Source organism: Anneissia japonica, unplaced genomic scaffold (assembly GCF_011630105.1).
Source record: "Anneissia japonica isolate Jap-2015-1 unplaced genomic scaffold, ASM1163010v1 scaffold6365_len125945_cov166, whole genome shotgun sequence".
Classification (NCBI taxonomy): domain Eukaryota; kingdom Metazoa; phylum Echinodermata; class Crinoidea; order Comatulida; family Comatulidae; genus Anneissia; species Anneissia japonica.
This window is the reverse complement of record NW_022721147.1, coordinates 80985-102296: the sequence shown is the minus strand read 5'-3', so window position 1 is coordinate 102296 and position 21312 is coordinate 80985. Positions and strand designations below refer to the sequence as shown.

Genomic DNA, 21312 nt, shown 5'->3' with positions numbered 1-21312 from the left:
ATGGCCCTATTGTTGTAAATTCTAAAACTAGTGTAGGACCTACCGTACTATAGATTACGGACTCATAGAATAGGCCACCATGTTTCTAATGGGTCCACAAAGAATTGGTCCACATATTTAAAAATGGGTCCAAATTATCAATTTTATACCGCAGGACGCGAGTACAAGCCGAAACAAGAAAGCAAACACCGGATTGGATGGAAATTGTCATTTTATTCAATGACGAAAAACAATTTAATATATAGATAACTCAAAACGTGTAATGGGGCAGCCACCCATTGATGTCGTTATATTAGCTAAACATTTTATAGAATGGGAACATAAGGCTGCCCCTAAAGATTAAGTATAAAGAGTATATATAAATATAAGATTAAATATAAAGAGTATATATAAATATATAAGATAAATATAGAGAATGACTATATAAGTTCAGACTGTTACATTCGACATACACCTGACACGTGATCAATACATAAATACTTCAATGGCGATTACAAATAAATCGTACATGAAGAGTTGTAAAACGTTAATTTAACAAATTAAGCATCAAATCAATATACCTAAAAACTAATTAATTACTAACAATCTGGGTGCACACGCACATACCTAGTGCACTGATATATATGGAGGAAGCAGGGGAGGTTGGCGGGAAAATCAAAGTGGTGTGCGAGGCTTGGAAGCAAAGCCGCAAAGAGAGGATTCACATGTCTAATGCAAACTATTAAATTACCCCTCAAACCAGAACAAATATAGCGCCTCTACAAAATTGCCAAGTATACGCCCTCCCACGACATAAATTCATTTTTCTATATTTTTTCGAAAAATGTGTTTTATGCTTAAAAATAGTATATTTTTTGAAAAATGGGTCCAGATTTCTCATATTTAGCCTAAAATTGGAAAGTTTTTAAGAAAATGGGTCCAGAATTTTTATATTTTTGCGAATGGCACTTGGAATGGAAAGCGGATACATTGAAGACTGTCAAATAACATCATCAGAAGCTCCAGATGAAGCTGCGCCTGCGCACAATGCCCGGTTGAACATGCCAAATACAGGTACCCTATAATTAATAATTGTTGATGTTGTTTTTTAACTATTATTGACATTAGAAGATATCTTTGGTTGGTTAATGTAAAAATGTCAAACTAAAAAAAATACTAATTTTATTTCGTCAAAGACCAGTATGTTTTGTTAGGTTTTTGATTACAATTTACTTTTTTTTTTCTTGTTACTATAAATGTTATTGTTTTTGTTACTGTTACTATAGCTGTTAATAAAGAAGCGGTGAAGAGTATTGCAATAGCGCACGTCTGTGTGAGGGTGTGTGTGCAGTGGCGTATCTAGAAGTCTTGAAATGGGAGTGCTGCGATGGGGGAGGGGGCGCGAAGATGAAGTGGGGGGGGGGCCTCGATGATCAGTTGAGGGGCGCTGTTCGCAGAATAAGTTGATTTTAGGTGATTTTTAACTACTTGACTGTGATTTCTGCGGGGCGCGAGTAATTTTTTGGGGGGGGGGGGGCTTGCGCCCGCTGCGTATCCCCTAGATACGCCACTGTGTGTGTGTGTGTCTATGTATCTTCCGGGCGCATAACTTAAAAACTACTTATAAATTATTCACACCTTGAAAATGTTACATTTATCGTGGTCCTCCTTGTTATTGTTGTTATTATTATTATAACCAGTATTTTGTTATCAGTACCGGTATCATAATACTAATATATATTATAGTATATATATATATATAATATAATATAGTATATATTTGCTATCTATCTTCCGATAAGTACAGACCTCTCTGAAGTGAGGATCATCGTACTTGAAGAGGCGTGGACTAGCTCGTGCAATAACTTTCTACTCCCCATAGGGTCACTTCGTGTCTGAGATACGGTACCCGGTACACCGGTACCAATAACTCTAGTCTGTCCACAATAGGGGCTGTATGGACCGGGTAACCCCCCTACTCGTCTCGAAAGATGTACTGGGTTCTTTTTAGTGCGCATTAGCCAACTGTACACTGGGCCTAAGGTTTATAGTCCATATCCGAGAAGACTTTTTCACCTCCAGAACCATAAGCGAGCTTGCCGTTCGAACCAGTGCCGAATTTATGGCTGTACGTTAGCCCTTGACTTGACCGCTCCACCATTCGATTCGCCTAACCATTGTACTATTAGTAAAGCAATATTCCCAAGATAATATAAAACATGCAATAGGCTGTAATCAAATAAGTATTGTCTAATTGCAGCTTGGAAAATATATGGTCAACATGGCATTGCTACCCATGACACTTGGCTTGCTATCGACCTGTTGCGTAACGCCACTATCACAAGTATAGCAACACAGGGCGGCTCTCGAGTCGGAACAAGTAATGATTTTGAAGGAACAACGGGCAGTTTTCAATTTCTTTACGGCACTGAAAGGGACGTCTATATGGTTGCCACTCCTAGAATACAGGTAAATTATTATGTCCTGATACCCGATACATACTGTAATGTAATGTATTGTTAAATATTATGGGTTTTTTGGCTATTTTCTCATGGTATCTTTAACAGCAAAACGTACGTCAGTTTGTACGTGTTTGTGACATATGGCTATGGCTTAAATAACACAAGTTTTGATTGGTCACTTGATTGACACAAAGTTCAAAGGATTATTTTGGAGAACGTTTTTACTGCTTTGGCATTTTTTTCAACTACAGATTTCAAATACCCATACACATATTTTCAGTTTTTCTATGATGTCATTTCTTAATCTGTTCTGTTTTTTTAAATTAATTTCTAGACGGATCCCAATCATAGAACTTATTTCGAACACGCAATACTAGACCCTAGTGTCGTGAAACACCACTATCTTCTCACCGCAGTCGATGCTCGCTATGTGCTTATCAAATTAGAGAGTTACTGCTCACAGAACTTTAACAGTTTAAGAATAGAATTATTTGGTTGTTATTACGAAGAAAATGGAGAACAAACGAATAAAGGTAATTATAAAAGAAATAATGGAGTGAAAATGCGGTTCGTTCACATGATTGTTGATGAAACGCTAGAAAGGTCAGGACGATTCAGTGTACTCTCTCTTAAGGTGCATTCACATTGATTCTGAATTTTCGGATAAGAAAGCCTACAGAGTGTAAGAATAGGGAGGCTGGTGTAAGCGTTTCGGAAAGGCGGTCCGAATTTCGATTCGGATCCGATGTAGATGCAGCGTTAATCCGAATTTAGAGTATACAACTTTTATTGATTTTGTAAAAGAAAATCAAAGATCTTATAAACACAAGATAGCGTTCTCCGCGATTTACGCGTGCAAATTCTGTAATAAGGCATGAATGGCGCCCTCTTGCTAAATTGGAAACTTTTGACCTTTGACCGCTATGACCATACCGTACTGTGAACAGCAGAACAGGAACCATCTCAAATCCATGGCAACAGATAGGACGCCCTCTTCCAAAACTGATTACTTTTTCTCTTTGGTATAATAGTGCATGAATGACGCCCTCTTGCTAAATTGGAAACTTTTGAACCTTGACCGACGCTTCTATTTGTTACGCGTAAATCGCGGAGAACGCTATCTTGTGTTTATAAGATCTTTGAAGAAAATGTACAAGAAGTGAGTTCGCTGTTGGACAGTTCATATAAAACAAAATCACTACAAGTACACAGTATGAATATTTAAAAGAACAGTATATAGCAGAACAACAAAGTATTAATATTAATAAATTGTTACTGTTGACATTGTGTATATTTATAATGCCAATTTTTATCCTCTTTCCAAATAATTCAAAACTATTTTTCAGCCTGCCTACTAACAGATTTCGTTTAGTATAGGTAATATATTTAGAGTACTACAAATAAATTATTTGTTTTCCTTTACAAATCATTGCTATATTTAGAATGTTACAACACCGATTCACAATGGTCAAACATCAATGAAGCGGACAGAGGGTTCATGGTGATGGATGGACAATTGTTCGTTTGTAATTCACTGCCCCTAAGGTTAGAATATACAGATACAGCAGCTGGAAAAAGATGTTATTATTTGTTTACAAGGTATGTAATGTTCTGTATGTGTGTGTTTGAAGGGAATAGCAGCTTACAGCAATATGCGCTATAAGTTGAATTTTATTATTATTATTATTATTATTTATTATTATTTATTGATATTATTATTGTTATTATTTATTGTTATTATTATTATTATTTATTGTTATTATTATTATTTATTGTTATTGTTAATATTATTGTTATTATTACTTTAATATACATAAAAATACAAAGAAACCAAAACAAAAATTAAAAGTAATATATATATATGTATATATATCAACATTAAATAGTCTAAATACAATGTTTCTTGCGTCAATTTTCGCTATGTAATACCCTTGTTCTTTTTCATTCAGTCATAATTGGTTAGGTTCATATTGCTTACAACAATCCGATAGCAGTAGTTGGTCGCGTAAGTACTGAGTATATATTGTACGATTATACATAATAATAATTATTATTATTGTTAGAATGATATGCATTTTAACGGTCCATTCATTAGTTTTTCGTAATTATCATAAGTATTATTGATTTTATTTTTATTACTGTGACCTATTCACCCAAAAATTTAATCCACTCTTCTTAGACTAATATTCACAACTGCGCTAAATTTGATGGTGATTCATTTAGTATAGTTTTGCAAATCTTGCTATCAAGCAGACAAACAGACGGCGGTGAAATACATGACCTCCTTAGCGGATGTAATAACATTAAGAAAACAACAATTGATGTTGATGTTGTTGAGAAGTGGCAATGATAATGACGATGATGACAATATTATTATTAATAATAGGCTACTACTAATAATAGTAGGCTAATATTACATTGTATACTTGGGAAAAAACACTGAATGTTTTACAGTTGTTCAACAAATTGAGATCAGCTTCACCTTTTCTGCATTTTTTGAGAAGTTTTACTGTCATAACTGTTGTAACTCAAATCATGAATAATAGATCCAAACAATCGAGAGGGTATAATAAACAACACATTTTGAAAGCAATAAACCAAGATTTAATCAACATGTTTCTACTTTATCACACAGTCATCTTCAGTAAGTAAACTAAAAGAACTATATAAGCTGACTTGGCTATTTCTTGAACAATTACATTGTAATTACAATGATACTGAATACATGTCGTTTAGTTTATGTTTATTATAAACATTTTGTATTAAGGTCTATCAACAGATGTCAACATGCTCTTAGGCTATGAGTCTCAGTCTTTCGTTATATACGGCACACGGAACTCACGACACAATAAGATCATAATCAGAAGCATCGATAGAGGGCGCAGCTGGCAGACGATAAGTTTGTGGAAATATTTAGGTATAAAATCATCGGCTACATTTGTACCAATAACAAGTGTACCTTCAACATCAACAGATGATATGAATTGGTTAAACCCTTCGAATATTTTGAATGATTACATCAGCGAAAATAGAGGTGGTAAGAAATAATGTTGATTTTTCTACTCCACCACTACAACAAACCGGCAACAACTACCTGCTACAATTCTAAGTCGCTGCTGCTGCTATGATGATGGTGGTACTGGTACTGGTACTGCTTCTGTACACTTACTGCTACTACTTTACTGCTACTATAACTATCATAACGATTTTACCTACTGATACTAGGCCTACAGTTGCTGCTGCTAAAGTAGAGTCTCCTACAACTACTGCAGCTACTACTGCTGCTGCCTACTGTACTGTTGCTGTGCTACTGCTATTGTACCACTATCATTGTACTGCCACTAATACTACTGGCACTTACTACTACTGATGTTGCTACTACTACAGTGCTTTTGCATATGCCGCCATATGTTAAGTTGTATGGTTTTGTATGTTTTGATGAAATATCTGATGTGACATATTTTGTTACTGCTAGAATATTGGTTCGAATTTAGGATTAATGTGTTTAATATTGTGTTTCTTTAGCATCATATGACGGTCTGTATGAGTTCAAGGATAACACATGGCATAAGATTCTCGACTGGAACCAGTGCTGCATACAACCAACCACTACTATGACGCAATCGTGTGTTATAGATTAATAATTTTCATGTTCATTTAAAGTCAAAGGGATTATATTTTATATTATATTTTTTTTTTTAAGTACCGTATTTTACAATAATACATTAGGAAAACTGTAATGCTAGTCAGATGATTGTTCTGAATTTAATGTGCCTTTCTTTCTATGAATATTATAGACGAACATGAGTACAAACAAGTTAGTTAAAACTGTGTATCACCGTAACTGTCTTAGAGAATCGGTGCTTCTCTTAAAATGGATGAAACTTCTCAGGGTGTATATTTTTGAATTATTATGATACTTTATTCTGTTTTCTGCGTTTGTCATGTTCTTTTTTAATTATATATGACTTTTAAAATACAAAATTAGGGTCACATGGTTACATATGACATGTAATATGTAAAGGTAATTAAAAAATTGTAGAATGAATGACAATTATAACAAATTTAATATTCTATAAATCATTCTCAACATATTCTATTACAATTTTACTCCAGTGCAATTACATTTTCCTAACCTTTATGATCATACAAACACATTTTGACTGTAATTATGTGTTGTAGTTCCACATTTGCAGTGAAAAAGCTCCTTTCTCAAATAAAGGCTGTTTTGGCAATTCTAATCCGATTAGAGCAAAAAATAGTCTTATAGGCCTATACATAAATATAGGCTACAGTACCGGAATTTATATTCAAGACGTTCCCAATACACATTTTACAATTGTGGGTTTATAATTGTATTACAATAACAAAAATAATTAATTTAATATCATAACAGTTTTTGTACGTTAATTTCAAGTTAGTATATTCATTTAATACTATAGTTGTATATAAAATGTGCATTAGATTATATCTTATTAAAACAATAAGATGAATGTAGCAATCGTGTTTTTTATTGTTATAATTTTCAGAAAAGAGTACATATACTGCTCCTCCCCCACACTTCCCCCACCAACCCTAGCGTATGTTCTGGTTCTGGTAGGGAAAGCCGACTTCCAGGGACCCCAAAATATGATACCAGGCGGGTAGTGATGATCGAATGATATGAAAGGTCTACCACCACGCAGTATAAGACGCACAGCGTCCGTGATCATGAGCAGGCTTGCCGTACCGCCCCAGGCCCAAAGGACCTGAATGTTTTGTATTCTTATCAAAATAATGGATGACCCCTTTAAACATACTGTCTAGTAAAGTGTACTGATTAAGTGGAGCAAATGAATTAATATGACCTGCTGTGGGAATAAAACGGACAAACTTTAGTGGCATGCGCTTATTATAAGCAAAAAAAAGTACATATGGCATTACCATGAGTTAGCTGTCACTAGCTAATGACAGCAAAAAATTGGAATCTTGCTAACGCTCGGACGATACCCCACGGGAGAGAAGATTAATGCCTGGATGTTACTAATAATCTTCCTGTCACGATCGTGTTTATCTCATCATAATTATTATTGTATATTAATAAAGCTATGATAAATTATGTATTGAATGATTCCTCTGGGGAGAAATGCGTGAAATTTAACAATGAATAATTGATATGCTAATACACTTACCGCCGTTTTACATTTGGTATGATAAAGAAAACTGCTGTGAATTGTGTTTTTGTGCATGATTTATGCTTTACATAGTGTGGGTGTTTAGTGTAAACTACATAAAGAGGGTGTCGCGATGTAAGCACATGCAGTACAGTAATCAATGGCGTATCTAGGGTATTAAAACGGGGGACTGATATGGGGGTCGAAGGTAAAAATGGCATCGGCTGGTGCAGATGATCCCATTATTTAACGCCTAATAAATATAAACATATAAACACGTTGCAAATTTAAATTTAAATATCATAGAAAATAATTTGCTAACTTTTACCAATGATCACTTTTCGATGTTGTTAATGAGAATCTGATCCTTAGGTCCCAATACTTTGCTGGTAATAAACCTTCTATTAATCACAAAAAAATGCAGCTTCATTCTGTTTAGGAGCCCTCAAAAGATTCCTCCTCCCTCAATATTTGCATAGATAATTTCAAAATACCTTCTGTTGAAAGTGCTAAATTTCTTAAAGTTTTCCTCGATAGTTGCCTTACATGGAAGACTCAAATTAATGAGATTGAAAATAAAGTCTCCAAAAACCTTGGTGTCATTTTTAGATTGTCCTTATTTATTCCTTTAATTAATATATTACGGATTCTTTATTGCTCTTTGATTTTACCCTATCTGAGCTATTGTAATATTGTCTGGGCTAATACTTACCCATATAATCTTCATAAACTCGTACCGTAATTCTTCAAAAGAAGGCCATCAGGATTATATCTGGCGCACCACCGAGTTCCCACTCTTCTTTATTTAGTAATCTAAACCTTAATTTTAACGATATTAATCTTATACAACAATATGTCTTGTTATGTTCTTCTGTTAATTGTCTACTTCCTAATCATTTTTACCATATCTTTAAGTCTAATCTCTCCCTGCATGAACATTTCGCTCGATCCAGGCATTTAATTCATATTCCAAATCATAGGACAAATTACACTTTCAATTTAATATTCGATTTTCTGGTCCTAAGTTATGGAACGACTAACCTCTCTCAATTGTTAACTGACATTCAATAAAACAATTTTCTACTAAAATGAAAAAACACCATATTGCCAAATATCAATTACGCTCCTATATTCAATTCATTCCATCCCTGTTTTCAATTGACTTTTCGGTTCAATTTCTTGTGATTCGTCGTCTTGTCTTTTTTTTTTTTTTTTTTTTTTGTCTTTTCATTTTCTGTTACGTTTTGTTTTGTTTTTCAGTGTTCTCTTGTCTCTTGTGTCCAGGCTGGCCCAATACAAGGTTATTGCTACCTTCTCGGGCATTTGCCTTCTTCCCTTTGTATTATGTAAGTTATTTTATATTATTATTGCTGAATTTGTAAGTTATTTACTTATTTAATTCTATTATTGCTGAATTTGTATAATTATTATTACTTTGTATGCTAATTGTTTATTATCTTCTGCAGTATTATACTCTCTAATAATGTATAACTTCTTGACCTCTTGCTGTCAGGACGATTATGATATCCATTAGGCCACGGAGACCTATTGGATATTAACGTGCAAATTCAACCCCCATGCACTTTCTCTCATACAACTGACTAGAACTTGATATTATTCAATTGGCTACATATTTGAAAATGGCATATTCTTATTTTAATTTACATTGAAGCATTATGAATTTTCTTCGATATTGTGACTTTTCGGATATTTTTTGTCACACTTTTGACGCACAAAACCCCATTTCGCTAAGCACTGCTCCTTGGATAATTTTGATAAGATTCAGCAAAACGACAGCGTACTGTAAACGTAACAGTTTGTAGGACATGCGCGATTCATGTTCCTCCTTTTGATTGGAAAATTCAACGCATGAATTTATGTTTTGATCCTGAATTCACAATAAGCGTACAAGCAGCGTTAAGCCCTTTCCAGCCTATCAAATTTGATGCTGCATGCCTAAATATTGCCATGATGACATCACATCCTGACCATATATAGGCACATCATGACTATATATGGTCATGATGACATCACATCCTGACCATATATAGGCACATCATGACTATATATGGTCATGATGACATCACATCATGACCATATATAGGCACATCATGAATATATATGGGCATACAACAGTTTTTTATCAAAGAAAATTTGATAGTGCGGACAAAGCTTTAAGCAATTTTATGCCAAGTAATTTTTGGGCACTTGACCAACGTATAGAAATATAAATCAAAAAGTTATGTGGGCGGACAATGTGTAGGTCTGCGACTCCCCAATAAAATTAAATAGGGTCATAAATATTATATTCAAATAGCCTTGTCAAAATAATATATATTATTTGAAGGTTAACTAAATGGATTGTATTTCACAACTTCTAAGAACTAACTTCAATACTTGTAAATGAGCAAATAAATGGTTCAGCTTGCAAGTCTAAGGGGTGTCATTTTTGTAACAATGTACTTTTTAAGGGGAGCTGTTGCTTTTCGGTCCAGTTGCATATCTAGGAGTCTTTAAGTGATAGGGGAGGTTCAATGATTAGGTGACTAGCTCGCAGAATAAGGTGATTTGAGATGATTTAAACTACTTGAGCGTTGGGGGAGCGAGTATATTTTCTAGATACGCCATTAATCTTGGTTAAAATGCTTGCTTCCGATTCAGGATTATTGGTTCAAATTATATGTCTCGTGCAATTCGCTTCTCTTTTTAAATATGACATTTTTGTACGGTTTCTCTTGTTTATATTAGTATTTGAATAGAAAAATTGCGATACAAAATTTAATAGCAATGTATATCATTGTGTATAGAGGGATTTCTGGGTGTACCTGCCTGTAAGAGAAAAAAAATATATGCATTTATATATTCATATACATATTTATATATATATATATATATTCATATATAAATATATGTGTGTGTATAAATAATATGCATGTGCATTATTTTTAGGCCTGAGATTTTACTCTGCTCTGGTTAATTTTAACTTATTTTAGCTATACGGTTCATTCAAAATATCTTGTCTCTCTGCTCTTACTGCTTATGTTATTAGTTTAGAATTTTGTGTGATTGCAATCGTATGTAATTAGCCAGAAAAATTCGCCTATAATACAGTATGTAATTAGACTTCACTGAATTAAGAATTTCTCAAATAAGCTTAAGTATGAATCAAGTACCTGACACAGCACCAAGTGAATACATATACATGACAATTTTTTTTATTTTTGTTTTTTTATTTTTTATTAGTAAAAAAAGCAGTGGTGAAAATGTTGGACATAAAAATTTTTTTTAATCATTTTTGCATTTTTTTTAACGAAATATCTTTCTCTGGCAAGAAGCAACAGCACTGCTATTTAACCCTGCACCTAATATATTATATAACAAGGTATAAATAACTTATATATACCAAGAACAAAGTGTTGATATTGCACAGTATAATGACCTAATGGCGTACACGGCCGGCTTAAGTGTAAACTACACAACTAAGATGCATTTAAGAGACATTAGAAGAAATCGTTGCTCACAAGTAATGTGGGCGTATGCCTATCACCACTTATTCATTTTTGAATTCATTTTAAAGCAAGCTTGAAATAATAGCACCTTTAAATTAGGATATATAGGCCAAACTAAATCATAATCCTTACTCACCATCATATCATATCTTAGGCCTGTGAAACATTGATTATAATGTACCTGACGCCCTTTAAAAATTAATAAAATGTAGAGTAATCTCATCAAGGTTGGTGAATATGCAAACTACAAGACGATAAAATTCGTGGAATGACGTCATAGTGTAAGATTATGAGAATTAGCAATAGATTTAGTAAATATTATGATATTAAAGCAATCAATATTTAAAAACCAAAATATGAATATAAAGTGTTGTAAATTGCAAGGAAATTCACCTTGCTATTATATTATCTTATGGTCTATATTCATGGTAAAAAAAATAATATTTTAACCATTATGACGTCATGAGACAAAATAGTAATGATTTACGTAATTATAACCATGATACAATATTCTTATTAAAAGAAATGTGATTTTTATATTGCATTTCATTTCATAGCTTTTAGCATATTTAAGCGGCACAATCCAAGCTGAACAGCAATACAGCGGCATTATATAGGCATATGCAAAGCTTTTTTAAGAAAATTTGTTAGGCCTTAAACCGAAAAAAATCTTCGAATAAATTAAGTACAGTCTTCAATCAAAAAAAAAAACCTTGTCCATAATAAATCATTCGAAATACAGAAAATAATCATTTCTATGTAAAACTATAAATAAATTATCTCATATTTATATATCCTCAACAAATTAACAGACTTATATTGTTAATACATTGACTGAAGTATTGTCAACATTATTCGATAGCATTGGCGTGCAGACAACAAGACTGGTATTCAAGGTGCAAACTGTAGGCATATACGAGGTAGCATAATTAACCGTTATTTTGATAACTTAATAAGCCTAGTAGAAATCGAGGAGATTATATTGATCGCGCTACAATAATACTTAAACAAGAAAAATCGCAGCATACATTGTTGATGTGGGTGTTAGATATATTTAGATGCAATTCTGAGGCTATTGTATTGGTACCGTTCTATTACTAATTCCTTCCTTACAAGTACCCAATTATTATTTTAATTATAACTGTATAACCATATATGTCTACGGTTCTGAATAACATTTTTAAACGGATTTTTTTAGAAAATTGATTGTTGATAGATAGATAGATTGATCAATTTATTGACTGATTTATTGAATGATTGATTGATTGATTCACATAAAGAATTACGTAAGATAAGTACAATACATCCATGATTGAACAAAATTCAAAAATAAATAATAGGAAGAAATTCGTGGAGGCCATCGGCCAGCAGTGGCCTGAACAGCTGATGACGACAGTGATGAATTCGTGAACAATCCATCATAAATATATACCCTGTTTTCGGCTTTACATTACATTATTTCAAGCAGTTATTCGCATCCATACATAAATATATATACAATAGGAATCAAATTTGTTTGTGAATTTCACAAACTGTATCACTTTTGAGCATAAAAATAGTAATAGGTAAAACAAAAATGTTATAATAAATAGATAATTAGTTAAATAAATAAATAAATAAAACTATATATAAATAGCATGCTCATTAAGATATTTTATGCGATTTTAGAGGGATAGAAAGTAAATGGGCCTGATTACTTATTAATTCCACGCCACTGGAAATTTCAGATAAGCCCAATGAATGATTCATAAATAGTTAATAAATAACAATAAATATTAAATAACTATATATTTCTTTGGTATTCAGCTCAGATGAAATTTAAAAACCTTTAAACTTGCTCCTCACGTTTGTATTTGATTGCAACAAAGGCTGAAAAGGTAGGAAAACGTATACAGCAAATCACGGTTAACCATGAGCAATTTTTAACCTGTTTACATCAGCCGCTAGATCTAATGTATATCTGTTAAGCTCTCTTAAAACAATAAAATCCCTCTTGTTAATTTCCTCGTCATCAGCATTTGGACTGAATACCAGAGTAGCAGCTATCGGGACCTGATTGACACCAACCAGGTTTTTCATACTCATCTGGAAAATATAACGAATAATAATACTTATCATAAGGGTAATAATAATAATAATAATAATAATAATAATAATAATAATAATAGTTATAATTATAAAGGTAATAATAATAAAGGTAATAATAATAATTATTATTATTATAAAGGTAATAATAATTATAAAAATAACAATTATAATTATTATAAAGGTAATAATAATAATAATAATAATAATAATAATAATATATGTTGAAGCTTGCGGTGTAACCACGTGAGTAACTCTAAAAGGACCGTTGTAGTTGAGAAAGTCTCAACTCAAAGTCTCTTTGAGACTCTCTCAACTACAACAGTTCTTTTCAGAACTACCCACGTGGTGTACTGTAAGCTTCAACATATATGTTATTACTTCGCCATGCAAACCTTCAAACAAAAATAATAATAAAGGTAATAACAATTAACACAATAATAATTACTATAAATGTAATAATAATAATGATAACAATAATATTAATAATATTTTTTTTGACAGCCACGACAGACGTAGAAGTAATTAAATATACATAGTGGCAATCTTATGTAGACCCTACATAAACTTTCCACAATATAATAATGTAAACATTTGTACAGATGAACTATTGGTTGGTTGGTTTTTGATCGGTGTGAATTCAGCAAATTTTATTTTAATAATATATATATACATATATATATATATATATATCTATATCATATACATATATAGGCCTATATATATATATATATATATATGTATGTATATATGTATGTATGTATATAGGTTGTAAGCATTTATTCTATAGGAGTAGGTACAATGACGTAGCCAGGATTTTCAAACAGTGCGGCGGGACAATGTCAGGGTGGACACACTTTACGCGTAAATTCAGATAATGTGGACCCATTTTCAAAAATATGAAAATTCTGAACCCATTTTCTTAAAATTTCACCAATTTTGGCTAAATATGAGAAATATGGACAAAGTTTTAAAAAAGTGGACTCATTTATGCATAAAACTGTATAATTTGGACCCATTTTTTAAAATATGGACATTCTTTGTGGACCTATTAGAAAAATTGTGTGGGACTGTCCCAACTGTCCCAGTAGCTGGCTACGGCATTGAGTAGGTAACACCTAAAAATTGTAGGCGCCTCTACGTGTTTAAACAGATATATTAGACCAGTACATAGTGTTTATTATTCATTGGGTTGCCCGTATCTGGGTCACAGAACTGACAGAATCAAGAATTGAATGATTACCAACAATAGGACGCCCTCTAACATTAACTTAAACCGCAATGTAGTTCTTGTATAATAATGCAACGGTGTGGACGTTATTAAGAACGAATTAAATAATACCGGTTTATTATCGATAATCGGGTGGTTTGAGGTCTTTCGTAAAACAACCACATAATATCAAAATGAAAATGAGAACGAAAGTACTGTCCCTCCAAGGTAGATCTCACTTTGTATATATATACACACACAGACATAGTTTAAAGGTTACCTCTTTAGTTCCAGTATGGGGGTATCCGTCACATATCGTAAATGCTATGAACTAAAATTTTTGCTATTTTATATGAGGTCAATAATCTTTTTCAATGATATTTAATTGGAATAAAATGCTATTCAGACATCCATTATCGAATAATAACATAGTTTACTAAGAGCTTAACAAAGTCAATGACAGATATTGCTTAATGGAAAATACCATGGCAGGGTGGGAACCCCTCATTTGATAAACAAAATTCCGTCAAAATGACGACAGATCCGCATTCCACTAATTTGTCAAGGAAACATGACACGGCTATTGAAAATTACCTAATCCGACTCAAATACTGAGGGTCAAATAAGTGCTCTTGAGTCGGTATGATTCAAGTCAAAAAGATATCTTTTTTTATAATTATATATATTCCAACTACTGAATGAGCATGTAGAAATCTGAGACAAGAATAACTAAGCATATTGTCTTTTTATTGTTCTTGACACCAAATGTTATTGCAACACCGAGTCCATTGGGTAGTAATGATTGGTAATGCTTAAATCGGAAGTAAGGCTTATCGATGCGCGTGTAATGAATGAAAACAATATCAATGAGAATTAAAGACTGCGATAGTATACAAGCAGAACCGTTTAAACACGAAAGTTAATTGGCGATTATAGTTAACACTAATATTTACATGTATGAAAATGTTAGAATTTATATTTTATAAACTGTCGCTGATTGATATACTCAATTTATCTCCAGTGTACGATTTCAGTACCAGTGGCGCGGAACAAGTTAAAAAGGGCTAACGCTTATTTGCTAACGTTCTACTTCCGTTCGTTGCATGTGGGTGGTACTGGAGTTACCGTGCTTAGAGAATCGGAGTCTTTCGAAGGTTCTTTCTACACTACTAGCCACGATACACACTGATACTGATTGTGTGAGCTTCAGTTTAAACGTTATTGCACAATAGATGAGTCATAAAAATAACATTTTTCTATTATTTTGAATTAATACGGATGACCTTTTCCACACGGTACCAAGAATAGGTGTAAAGTCATTAGGAAAAAATACAAATTCAAGACTAATTTTTCGTAACACATTATTGTATCAAATCGCATTATGTATCATGAATAGGTCTAATTTTCATATAATACATCCTGAGAATTTGATACCGTGTTTTGCAATTAAATAACCCACAGAAACACAATAAGGAAAGACACCAGGATATAATAATGTCATCCCACATAACAACCAATTCAACGTTTATTATGTTTTAAGTATTCTATATCAGTCGCGCGCATTGATACATTTACGGCCTTATGGCGTTTTTCTATGGACAGCCTATCATCCCACTCCAACCTATCGATTCTGGTTTGAGTACAGCTTACTCCCTCTAAAAGTTAGTTTGATTTGGAAGTGTAGCTTGACACTTACTTTTCAGTCCTAGTGTCTTAAGTTCAAATTTCCAACTCCGGAAGCCTTGTTGTGGGGTTTTACAAGACAACACATTAATTTATTTAGGCCTATTTTGAAAGGCCCTAAAAATATATCCGCCCACGTAATTTTCAATTTTTTTTTTTTTTTTTTTTATTCGATAAGCTTGAGGTGTCTCCTTTTTTAATGGGTTTAAAATTTAATGTGCCCCTTTAAGCTATACAGTACTCTGATGCTACTGTCTCTTTAAACTCAAGATTTATCATAATATATCTTATATAATCCCAAATGTACATACTTAACAAAACAATACTTCATGATTGCATATTTGTGACATGTCCAGACAATTGACGACAAATATAACGATATATCATTTCCCTATAAAGACATTGACTACTTGGTGCATATCATTACGTCATTGTCATATTATTGTTTTGGTTGACTGACTTCACGTTGAAGATGGCTACATCGTATATGCCTACATGTTTAGGCCTAAGGCTACATACATTTAATCTTGCAAGAAATTAATCAGCTAATACTACAAACATTATACATTCAGTCATAAGGGAAATTCATCTATTTGGTACCATAATATTAATTATGGTATGTAATAAATTCCAGGATTGTAACGTTTGGTAATGGATTAGGTAAGATAAGTCTACTTACACTCGCTGTCATTCTCTCTAACACAACCCAACTTGTAAGACTCGGAAGCCCAGCCAATGACCAATTGTCACTCAGAGAATGACCGACCCGTAACACCTGCTGTAAGTACAAAGCAATTGAATATTTTCTATAATTTATAGTTATCGAAACCGTTGTTCAGGGTACATGAAACATTAGATTCATATTATATACCTGAGTTTTTGTGATGTATGAGCAAGGGCAATACAAGGGAAACAATTCAGTTTTCTGATAGTAAAGTCTAAAGCGTGTAATTACATGCCAACGTGAATGAGTCGGAAGCCCATTCACATACCAACTGGAACTCAGAGTATGACTGCTGTAGTAACTACAAAGCATCTGAATATTTTATATAGGCGTCGAAACAGTTGTTCTGCGAACATGAAAATTAATAATAATACAGACCCAAGTTTCTGCGATGTTATGTGCAAGGGCAATGTAAAAGGGATAATCCAGCTTTCTGATGGGAAAGTCTAGGCAGTGGATACGATGAGATTGTTGAAAAGCCGATGCAGACAACAACCTATTAAGAACTATCTGTTAAGACAACAAGATACGTGTCGCTCAAACGCTGGGCATCGGAGAGAAAAAAAATTACCAGTGCCCATTCAACTTAACCCGATGAGGAAGAACCGCGGGAGAGTCCCGAACTGTCTGCGAGCCTACGCGTGCTGGTTGTATATTATTACCCACAAGTCTGGATATTATCTAATGATATAACCATGATATAACAATTGTATGATGACACGTTAAAAAAAATTACCCTTGTGATTACAAGAAAAATCTCCAACAATCGCCATCATACAAGAGCTAGTTACAGTTATAATTTGTTGGTTTGAATGATGGCTATCCGGAAATGCAAGAAAAAAAAACAATAATACTGAAGACCAGGATCACAATACAGTCGCTTTATCAATTTGCAACCACTTATACGTATGTTACGGTAAAATAGTAAGAGATGAATTAACTGAGGATAACTGCGGAACAATCGATTGAATGGTACTCAGCTAGTCGTTAAATAATGGTAAAGGTAATTCGGGTTCAACTAAAAGCTACGGATTTGCAACAGTTTTAAAGGTATGAAGTAATCACAGCAAAAAAAAAATCACATTGAATGAAAATTACATATAATTATATACACATACATATACATAGGCTACCGTATATATACGAAGTAATAATATTATTTATAAGAATGTAAATAATTATGATGATGATGCGGTTGATGGGGACGACGACGGCGGTGACGATGATGATGATGGTGGTGGTGGTAGTGGTGGTAATGATGTTGATGGTGATGATGAAGTTGATGGCAAGGAGGATGAAAAATATCAATTTGCCTATCCAAAAGTAATTTTGATTGCCAATCCCTAATGCCGTGGTCTAAAAGTAAAATTCAATACTCTCCCCATGATCCCTATCAGGAATTTTTATTCCGGGACTCTGATCGAGGATCTAGTCGGGCCCTTTTTTTTGGAACCCACTGTCTGACATATCGGACCCGTCATCGGAAAATTTCTGGAGCAATCACTGAATATCATTACTTCTAAATAGTTTTAATGTCTCACAGTCTTCACTTACAAATTGGCTAAACGCCGTAAAGGTATCCCAATACATATGCTTCGCCTCAGACTTCATCGCACTGTAAAGGTGCGATACCGTTATTGTTGGTGCAGAATCTACCAATAGTGTTAATACACTGAAAATTGTCATAACTATTGGATTAGAAAACAGGAGATAAAAGATGATAGTAATTAAAAGTGCATTTATTAAAAGCAAAAGCATTAAACTAAAATAAACAAAACCTAAATATAAGAATAAAGAGTTAATTTGATAAAATGAAACATACCTAACATGCAATATTTAAGTATGTTGCAGGGTTAAAGATATTAATTATACCCTATAATATAGTTTTAGCATTATTCAATAGGACCTATTAAACACCTCCCTGATAGAACATATCTGAATATAAAGAAATATAAATATATGCTACTTACTAAGACAGCTATGAGCACTACAGAGTAGATGAACCATTGCGGTGTGGATCTAATATTCCCTGATACTCGATTTGTCTGTATTTACCGTGCCAAAAAATGATATCCGTTATGAAAATTATGCAGTACGCGTGTGTAACGGTGTGTGTACAACTTCATGATCTACGGTTGTTTAGGGCTGATCTTTATACATACAGACGTATAACAAACAACTCACGTGATTGGGCAACGCTGCCGAGTGCGTTTTCATTGGCTAAACGGTGAGACGGCACACCTCCTCTAAAAACTTCATCAATGAGTGACCGACTGGCAGACGGATGATACACAGGCGAATTCCCGCATCTAATTGAACGTGTATTTGATTAAATATTGGTTGAAAATCACAAGAAAAGTTTGTTTTCGTGATAAAAATAATCTTTTCTTATAATTTACCACAAATGTCAACTGACCGACAACCATGCTTATTAAAACTCGTGAAGCGTAATTTTTAGTAGCTGTCTAATATTAATAACTTAAAAGTAATCCTCCGCCCACTAATCACTCAGATGGGCTATTGCAATTTAGCACCACAAAATAAAAGACAAAGCTGTTAAAATGAGGTACAACGATTCTTTATATTTCGTCGTGAAAACACAGGAAGTTTACAATTTACCAATTTTTGTGTGGTTTGTGTATTATTAATATGTTTTAGACAAAAAAAAAATTAACATGTCGTGTCGTATATCATGATTATAAGCCACCGGTTCTTTAAAGACTTAAGCATTTTCAAAAATCTATTGTTTGACATTTAATGCTAAATGCATTCTATTGCCCTTCCATTTTAGAACATTTGAAATTATAAAAATTAAAAAAATAATATAGGATTTAATAACTATGCATGCGTAATACTATTAATATATACTAAGAAAGTCCGATACAGTACTTTCCCCTAATGTGTGGACAGCGATAGCTCTAAAGAAGTGTTTTAACACCGGTGTCATATTAAACTCGCTTTCTCAACAGAGTATTAAGTAGGAATTTAGATTGATAGTCCACAGTGGTGTTAACCCGAAGTTTGAAGTGTGTGACATGTAACACAAGAGGAACATCTTATAGTACATTTGAATTTGAAATATACGCTGACAGTTGCTGTTGGTCTAACCGTTATTACAGCAGTTATGTTTCTAAAATCCAGTTATCCATTTTGAATTTATTGTGCATTAGAGCAATCGTACACTAATGCCATTATATAATTAAACATTAATGTTATTAAAATGTCATCGAAGTTGAACCATAAAGAGTTTGCGGAAAATGAGATTCACACCGCGCAGGATATTTCTGAAACGGTCGCAGTGCGGAAGTGGTAGCAAGGGTGCCTTAATTCAATTTCGTATTCTCGTTTTACTTTTAATTCCCAGGAACGAAATACAACTCCAACTTCCACGTTAAACGAATTAAGTTTTATTACTATTATTAGTCCTTCGTTATCGAGACGATTATGACCAGAACCGATGTCTTAATTGTGATGATACACCTTGATAGAAAGAACCAACACACCGCCCTAAAAATTGCGTTTTTGCACACCATATAGACAGTACCGGTAACTCTTCCAGCTTAACTGATATTTAGGGGATCTCTTAAATAAAAACAAAATCGAAATAATAATAGGATGCTTTATAAACCAATTATCGTTACGAGACTCCGGGTCAGGAGAGGATCTTTGGATGGGCTTCTTTTCGAGCCTACTTTTGCAAAGTAAAGAGGGGGTGGGGGCTTCTTTTCAAAATGAATTCTGTAAATTTTGTGAATTTGTACTATAAAACAATAAATACGGCCACTGTAACATCAATCTGTATCATTGAGTGTATTTGACTGGCATTAAATCACCTAAGCTACAGTATAAACCAAGCTTGTATTTAATTCAAATTCATGTACAGTGTTCAGTATTGTATGTACTGTACAATCTCGAAAAGAAGTCTATGCTATCTTGAAATGGGCTTCTTTTCGAGGCTAATTTTGCAAACTAAAGAAGGGGGGGGGGGCTTAAATTCGAGATGGGTTTCATGTCGAGATTAAGCCCACTGGGCTTCAATTCGAGATTTTACGGTATTCTCTCATCTCTCCCTGTTTTTGACAAGCTTGATGATGAGAGACGTGACTGTCTACACTACGGTACCACAACATGGTTTTTTTTTTGGTTTTTGTTTTTTTTTTTTACCGCGAGGGTGTCGTCAAATCGTTCCGGTTTCTCCGCAAACTTTTCTTAATTGGTAACGCTATCATTAATGAAATGCAGGATCATTCGGTTGCATCTCATTTCCGCGGCTCCTTTCTTTTAGCTTTGGCTTGAGAGTACTAGAGAGCGTATCAGCTCTTCATTTCGGCAATAGTTATTTTCATCCGGAAAAAAAATATGGGCATTATTTAGGCCTCATTATCACATAGACCTAGGCCTCATTATCATCATTATCATAACCATATATATTGATACTATAAATATTAATATTCTAATATAATAATACTAATAATAATATTAATTTTGTTTTCATAAACTGATTATA

At 33.3% G+C, this 21312-nt stretch overlaps 2 protein-coding genes across 2 annotated transcripts; one reads left to right on the top strand and one right to left on the bottom strand.

The window, feature by feature from the left end:
- Positions 1-948: 948 nt before the first annotated feature.
- On the top strand, positions 949-6936 carry LOC117111474. Its single transcript, XM_033254395.1, has 7 exons — positions 949-1053; positions 2240-2448; positions 2776-2974; positions 3884-4040; positions 4391-4446; positions 5209-5478; positions 5967-6936. Exons 1-7 carry the CDS (start codon positions 954-956, stop codon positions 6080-6082), a joined length of 1107 nt encoding a protein of 368 aa, XP_033110286.1. The 5' UTR covers positions 949-953; the 3' UTR covers positions 6083-6936.
- A 9334-nt stretch (positions 6937-16270) lies between these two features.
- LOC117111475 lies at positions 16271-19322 on the bottom strand. The gene is made up of 3 exons (XM_033254396.1): positions 18776-19322; positions 18360-18493; positions 16271-16859 (listed from the first exon to the last, which is right to left on the bottom strand). Exons 1-3 carry the CDS (start codon positions 18810-18812, stop codon positions 16689-16691), a joined length of 342 nt encoding a protein of 113 aa, XP_033110287.1. The 5' UTR covers positions 18813-19322; the 3' UTR covers positions 16271-16688.
- Positions 19323-21312: the final 1990 nt, after the last annotated feature.

Coding starts and splice junctions, on each gene's coding strand:
- LOC117111474 (XM_033254395.1), top strand. CDS start 954: ATGGAAAGCGGATACATTGAAGACTGTCAAATAACATCATCAGAAGCT. Junction 4,041..4,390: donor TGTTATTATTTGTTTACAAG/GTATGTAATGTT, acceptor TTTTTCATTCAG/TCATAATTGGTTAGGTTCAT. Junction 4,447..5,208: donor CGATAGCAGTAGTTGGTCGC/GTAAGTACTGAG, acceptor TTTTGTATTAAG/GTCTATCAACAGATGTCAAC.
- LOC117111475 (XM_033254396.1), bottom strand. CDS start 18,812: ATGGTTCATCTACTCTGTAGTGCTCATAGCTGTCTTA. Junction 18,494..18,775: donor TAGTGCTCATAGCTGTCTTA/GTAAGTAGCATA, acceptor CTAATCCAATAG/TTATGACAATTTTCAGTGTA. Junction 16,860..18,359: donor TTACGGCGTTTAGCCAATTT/GTAAGTGAAGAC, acceptor TTGTACTTACAG/CAGGTGTTACGGGTCGGTCA.